Raw genomic sequence first — 7,630 nt, 5'->3', positions numbered from 1 at the left:
AACATCTACAAGAGAAGTTTGCTATTAATCTCTCTATCGTTTATAAAGGCTACTACATGCTTGCATGCATCCACCGTGGTCACCCAATTGTGGCTAATCATGCTGCATGATTTCTGACAGCCTCTCAGTTCAGTCCCCTGTCCCTGAGATCACACTGCATGACCTCGTTCCAAGTCTTCCTCGGTCTGCCTCTCGCAGCCCCACCCCCAACGTTCACTTTTCTCACTTTCTGCACTCAGTTGTCATTCCCCATCCTCTCCACATGCCCAGACCATCTCAATCTACCCCTCCTCATCACAACACCAAAACACTCCAGTCCCATCCTTCCTCTCAACTCTTCCATCGTAAACCTAGCCCCCCATGGCCTTGCACTGACAGACGCACTGCACATCCAACTATTCTTTGTCATTTTTGCACGTTCCAGTCTGAGAATATCCTCTTCCTTCACCGCCCAGGTCTTACTCCCATACAGCATTACACTCCTAATATGCTACATACAAAGGTCCCTTATCACGGAGGGAGAGCCCTCTGAATGTCAGGAGGGGCAACAGCTCCCTGAACTTCTTCCAACCACTCCTCACTCTAGCCACAGAGCTAGCTCCAGCCCCTGCTCCAGCGCATAACTATGTCTGTCTCTTTCAGTTTGTATAATTTTTTAATGCTTTCTTCACATGCAGTACTTTCCTTTCATATCGTTTGTGTGTGTGTGTGTGTGTGTGTGTGTGTGTGTGTGTGTGTGTGTAGGGGCTCATCACGTAAGCACTTCTAAAGAGGGTGAGTCAAAGGCAGATTCGTATCCTTGTTGTCAGCGAAGACCGTACCTCTGCTTCCTAAGCAATTTTTTTTGCCTATTACACCTTAACATTCTTCTGCATGTTATATATATATATATATATATATATATATATATATATATATATATATATATATATATATATATATATATATATATAATTCTAATATCGGTATACTTTATATACAAAGTATATATGAGGATACTGAGGTGTAATTTGCAGAATAAACCACTAAGGATGACGTCATACGAAGTCTTCTCTTGCCACCTATACTAACAAAGTTACTCTCACCAACTCACCTCCTCTCATGGACCTCCTTCAGCCCCTCTCCTACTCGCACCACTGCTCTTCTGAACCCTCTGTACCCTTTTCCCAGTACGGCAGCACCTATTCAGCATCCCTTCCTCTCTCCTTCCCCCCTCACCCTCCCCCTCTCTCCCTCTCCTCTCACTACTGACTCCCCATCCAACTTCCATTTCACTGAGTAGGGTTATTACTAGTCTGTAATGGGGTGAGGGTAGTGGTTGAGAGAGAGAGAGAGAGAGAGAGAGAGAGAGAGAGAGAGAGAGAGAGAGAGAGAGAGGATGATGACGATATGATGATTGTGGTGACTAATGATGATAATCATGATAATTATGAACAGGGTGATGGTGATGATGATGATGATGATGATGGTGGTGGTGATGACTAACACTGTGTAATGTTTTGTTAGGTTGAGCACGAGAACTACACAAGCAGCCTGGTGGTCAATCGAGTAAGACCCACAGACACGGGCACTTACTCCTGTCAACCCCACCTCACCATACCTGCTAACATCACCGTCCACGTCGTTACTGGTGAGTTCACACACACACACACACACACACACACACACACACACACACACACACACACACACTAACGTATAATATGCCAAATAAACTCTAACGTGACGGTACTACAAAGCCTTCATTGCCCATCTAGAATAGGCCCCAAATCCAACAGTTTTGCCACGTTCTTCCTACAGATAAAGGAAGTATTGTTTTCTATTACCTTACATCTCATAGTTAGAGATAATTACTGTGGTGTCTTAAGCTGGGATAGGGTACAGACATGCGAAGGGAAGGTAATACATTTATTTTATTTACTCCTGCATTAGCCAACAATATCCATGCACGATGTTGTTTTATACCCTGGAATTCACTCATCTTTTAAAATTCTTCTTATATATCTGACTCTGGGCATACATTGAGAGTTTGTTCCGTGATGCCTAGGAGTCCTACATGCCACATCTCTTCATATTCCACTACCTCAGTGCTTAATACACATCATTCATATACATTATATGCAAAGAGTGTCTCATTCAGGACTGAAGAGCTAGTATAAGTGGGGGTAGCTTTTCGTGTCAATAGGTATTGTGGAAGATACTAACGTCAACCTATTTCCTGCCACAGCCAGGGATCGAAGTAAGTCAAAGAGAGCTAATCACTTCTGTAACCACCTGGCCACGGTGCTGACCCTGTTTGTAGGAATCTGTTGAAGCGTGTGGCACTTTGCTTCCGAATGCCATTCCTAGGTAGTCGTGGAATTTTCGTAGTGCCTCGTCCTTATCGACGTTTTGTATATTACATCTGCTAGGTGGGGGAGCCCACCATCCACTCACTTGATGTAAAGCTTCCTTCAAGTGATTCTGTACTGAGTGGCAAGCCAAACGGTGTCTTAAAAGCTTATAAACCATTTACTGTGCTGAAAGGTAACCACAGCCAAACAGACGTCTTGTCGTCTAGCAGGTTATGACACTCCAACCAAATCTGTCCCATTACTTGAACCACTATTACCACCATCCCTACCATCAATACTACCGCCCAACCCCCACCACTACCACCATATAATGTCATATGTAATATTATAGGCACTAGTACATATCTCATAGTACAATAGGTACCACTTGCACCACATGCAGTACCTTGTGCTCAGGTAAAAATGTACACATCCTCTAGCCAGAATGCATACACAGAATGTATAGCAGACGCTCGAGAACCCCATTATGCAGCAGACACGAGGGGTAACTGCCGAAAGTCCGATTAGCCCATTTGACACGGAAATCCCCACCAAGTAGTATATATTCCTGGAAATCTGGTCAGAGAGCCAGAGAGAACGACAGAAGGCAGAAAGAAGCTTAGGAGATAGGATAGTGTAGGAGGTTACGTTACTCTGCACCACGATATAACTGTGTCACAATAAACCCCCGTAACCCAAGAGTGTATATAACTCACCTCACCGACGATGCAAGACAGACAGAAGGGCCATCGAGACAGAGCAGCACCTACTGTGCCTCAAGCTAAAACCCTATAACGAGCTATCCAATGCCTCACAACTTTAAACTGGTAACATGCTAGCTACTTACCTACCTCCCTACGTTATTAACATTACTGCAACCGCCACTGATACAACTAGCACTATCACCAGTGCTACTACCACTACCATTACCACTTATACCCCCGCCACCACCTCAGTCACCACAACACTTCCAAAGAATTACCACCTTCGTTACCACCACTTCCAACACTACCACCGCCTCAGCCACGACCATCACCTACCACCACCGTCGTCACCACTACCACCACCTTTGTTAATTACCACCAACACTAGCCATTACCACGACTACTATTGCCATCATCACCCTAAACATTATCACCAGTACTTTCTACTACCACCACTACCACTACGCCTCACCCCCACCCCCACCACTACCACCATCAGTACAACTAACGTGCTCTGATGGTAATGGCATTGAACTCGCGCCACTATATTGCCAACAAGGGCCGTAAAAGCGTCGATACGATACGCCGTAACAAATATCTCACAGTGGCTAAAATACGAATTCGGAAGCTCGGTTCGTTTGACCCACACTCTTCAATCATTCAGTCGGTGCGGACGAAATACGTCGGATCTGGATTCAAAGTTGAACTAAATCCTTTACTGCTATGGTCGCTTATATATTTCGTTCATGATATATCCAGAGGTGCTGTAGATGGACGCCTTCACGTGTTGGCACCGATATGCCCGGGTGGTGGAGCTGCCCGGTTATACAGACGTCCCTATTCTGGAAGGCAGGAGAATGGACTACAGAAGGACAACCTTAGCCTGTAGTCCACTGGGTTCTCGTTTCAGATGAGTCGGGGGTAGCAACAACAGCAGCAACTATCATCGGCCCCTATTACGATGTTATCTGCCTGTCTTTCTGTCTGTATCTATGTATCTACCTATATCTATCCATCTCTGTATCTATGTATATGTCTATTTGTATTTTTTTTATGCGAGGAAGAAGGAACCAAAGGCCACGAGCCCGCAATTATTGTTCCTTCCAAGAGAAAAACAAAATACAAGAGAGAGCCAAATTCAAGATCCGATCATTTCGAGATGCCTGGACACACTGCCTTTGAAAGACTGGAGATCATAGGAAGCAGGAAATACAGACAGAGGGAGACAGTTCCAGAGTTGACCTGTTGCATAAATGAAAGACTGGGAGTAACGGTCAACTCTTGCATTAGAGAGTTGGACAGAAAAGGGATGAGAGTTTGCTGCTAGACGGGTGCTACGCGCCCGTCGTAGAGGAGGAGGAATGCATGCAGACAGTTCAGAGGAGCAGTGACCATTGAAGCAGCGATAGAAAAAAGATAAAGATGCAACAGTGCGACGAAGAGACAGAGGTTGAAGGGAGTCAGTAAGAGGAGGAGAGTTAATGAGACTAAAAGCCTTTGACTCCACGCAATTGAGAAGAACTGTATGGGGGGAGCCTCCCCACACATGAGAGTTGTACTCCACACAGGGGCGGATATGTATGTATCTACCTATATCCATCTCTCTCTCTCTCTCTCTCTCTCTCTCTCTCTCTCTCTCTCTCTCTCTCTCTCTCTATATATATATATATATATATATATATATAAATATATATATATATATATATATATATATATATCCCCACTTATCTATCTCTATACATAATCGACTGTACCACCAAGTAAAGGGAAGGATATCTCCACTAAACCTTTGACTAAGGCGGGCCTCTCAAGCTTAGCCTAATCTTTGGCTGCTAGTGCTTCTCCAGACTGAACAAAATTGTCTGGTGTATCTAAATAATTATAATTCCTAGGTGTACCAGTGGCACAGAAAGGGTTATTTCAGTTAGTGTGTGAAGTCTCAGAGTGCAAGGACTTGGCTGAACAAAATCATTTGGTGTAAGCATAGCCATCCATCCATCATCCAATCCTACATTGCCCCATGAGGAGCATAGGAGCTCGGAGCTAGGCAGTTAGTCCCGACATTTAAGATGAGAGTGACCAGCCTCACTCATCCCTGAGTGGCATTACATGAGCAATCAACCCCAACCATTCCTTGGATATAAACCTTCACCGGGTCAATCCGATTGGAGCGCAATAATTACCCACTAAACCACCAGGCGCCAAAATTTGGTTATATGGTTACCACCCAGCTTAGTAAATGGTTTCCTGGTGCACAGGAAACCATTTGGCTTGTCACTCAATGTAGAGTCACCCGCAGGCTGAAGGAAGTGGAAAGAATGAAGGAAAGAAAGACAGAAGAGGGAGTGTAAAGTCACCCGTAGGCAGAAGGACAAGGAAGAATGAAAGACAGAAGAGAATGGAAGGAAAGAAGTGATGGAGAGGAAAGGGCAGACACCCAAGAGCAGCACTACATCGAGTGAGTGGATGGTGAACAAATCATCTGGAATTGAGTCTATAATTCACGGGTGTACCAGTAACAGAACGTGATTCTCGAGTTAAAAATTGAAGCCTCTAACTGCCTAGATTTTTCTCAACTGAAGAAAATCGTCTGGTATTAGCGTAAATAATATATTATACTGCATCAGCCGCAGCGAGAGCTAAAATCGTCTGGTGATAATATTAAAATGGAGAAGACGTCAACATTCTAAAGTTACCGGTACGGTAGCAGTGTATGATGTATATGTTGTTAATCATACATATATAAATTCTGGAGTGTTTAGTAGTAGTGAATGTCATGGTAGCTCTCTCAATCAGTGTCAAACCAGGCAGAAGCAGTGACAGATAATTACTGTGTTGTTGATATGGTTCAGGTTGGCTACTCACTAGCATGCAAACCACGAATTCAGCTTTTTAACATTTATTTATTCATTTACATTTATTTTTCTGGCAATCAACCATAGTAGGGTTTTTTTCTGCTTTCATCAGTGGGATCAGCTTTTTTTGTGTTTTGGTTTTCTTTTTTCTTTTTTTCTTTTTTTAGGAATAATCGGTGGTGTTGGTCAGAATACATTATTTGAGGTACTGGAGTAGGTGGGATATAATACAATATTTATTTGTTTTATCTATTGTCTGGTTTCCTGAATTACAGGAAGATAGTTAGCGTATCATTCAGTATAGTCACCAGAAGATGATCGAACATCGAATGAGTGGGTTTGAGTACCAGTATCCATCACAAAGTTGAAATTCCCATCCAAAGAATATAAGCAGTCTTCCCGGGTATCATTCTAGATACAATGTCTAGTGAGTGTCATTACCCCGCCCCTTTGTCATGCCAGGTGACATACTGGTATGTCACAGGGTCACTAAGTGACACACACCATTACATCGAGTCATTGGGTAGTATGAGTTTCAGTGGTGAATATTCTGGACTCAGTAAAATGCTGTCTGGCAACTGTACCGAGGGCAGGCGAGTTTTCAAGATATCGGAATCCCGATTTCACTCCACAGGTATAAACACTCAGTCATACTTACACAGTGGCGTAGCTGGCCATCTGACCCTGGAAGGGGGGTGTGGGAAGACATGAGATCAATGGGGAAGGGCAATATGTGTGTGTGTGTGTGTGTGTGTGTGTGTGCTATTACCACACTGCTACTGCCGCTAATAGCCAAGATATCACATGCAACGTTTCAGAAATATTACAACAGTTGAGAATAAATTATACTATAACTTTAGTACAGTATACAGCACGTCCAAAATCCTTCCGAGTTCAAAAATATCCAATACTGAGATAAAGGATTAGATACGGATATACTGCAAGGCATATTATATAAAAATAATATACGTACTGTACATTTTGCTCACCCAGAATGATCATTATGTATGGGATATGAAATGTTCAAGTTTCCAGTACTCACAGAGACTGTACTGCGCAAATTCAACATAGCCTGCACTGAACACAGATACTTTACAACAAATATTCATGGGTTAGCACCGCGCCGCAGTAAGCTGTCATGCGGGAGAGTAGCGCTCTCCTGTCACCTAGCTGGTTGTAGCAGTCGTGGTTCAGTGGGTTAGAAAGCTCTGGCCGACGAGTCGGAGGTTCGAGTCCACCCAAGGGTCATTGGTAGACATAAGGAAGGGCATCTGGTCATACAGCGCTACACGCTTCAAAACCAAAGTCCTCTACCCAGGGGCAACGCCTTAGCCCATATCGACAAAAGGGCACACGGCGTAAAACTCTCTCTCTCTCTCTAATCCTGTGTTGCTTTATGAGGAGCGTAGGAGTCCGGGGCTAGGCAAGTTGGTCTTGGCATTTAAGATGAGAGTGACCAGCTTCACTCATCCCCGAGTGGCATTACGTGAGCAATAAACCCCAAACATCCCTTGGATATAAAACTGCACAGGCTCAGTCCGACTGAGCGCCTTAATTCCTCATTAAACCACCAGGCGCCATAATTTGTTATATGGTTACCACCCAGGATAGTAAATGGTTTCCTGGTGTACAGGAAACCATTTGGCATGTCACGCAATGTAGAGTCACCTATAGGGCTGAAGAAGAGGAAAGAATAAAGGAAAGAAAGAAGAGTGTAAAGTCACCCGAAGGCAGAAAG

General features: G+C 43.9%; 1 protein-coding gene across 1 annotated transcript in view; it reads left to right on the top strand.

Annotated features, from left to right (window-relative positions):
• LOC145391125 (uncharacterized) overlaps nt 1-2,861 on the top strand; it is an 82,955-nt gene extending 80,094 nt beyond the window's left edge. Inside the window, exons 7-9 of the mRNA XM_080265810.1 lie at nt 1,507-1,630; nt 2,228-2,298; nt 2,751-2,861. Of these exons, the coding sequence (XP_080121936.1) occupies nt 1,507-1,630; nt 2,228-2,298; nt 2,751-2,861 (306 nt within the window). The remainder of the gene's footprint in view (nt 1-1,506; nt 1,631-2,227; nt 2,299-2,750) is intronic.
• The last annotated feature ends 4,769 nt before the right edge of the window (nt 2,862-7,630 follow it).

The sequence above is a fragment of the Coenobita brevimanus genome, chromosome 17 (assembly GCF_032717465.1).
Source record: "Coenobita brevimanus isolate Jiangsu-jjx chromosome 17, ASM3271746v2, whole genome shotgun sequence".
In the NCBI taxonomy this organism is placed as follows: domain Eukaryota; kingdom Metazoa; phylum Arthropoda; class Malacostraca; order Decapoda; family Coenobitidae; genus Coenobita; species Coenobita brevimanus.
This window is presented reverse-complemented; position numbering and strand designations above follow the sequence as displayed.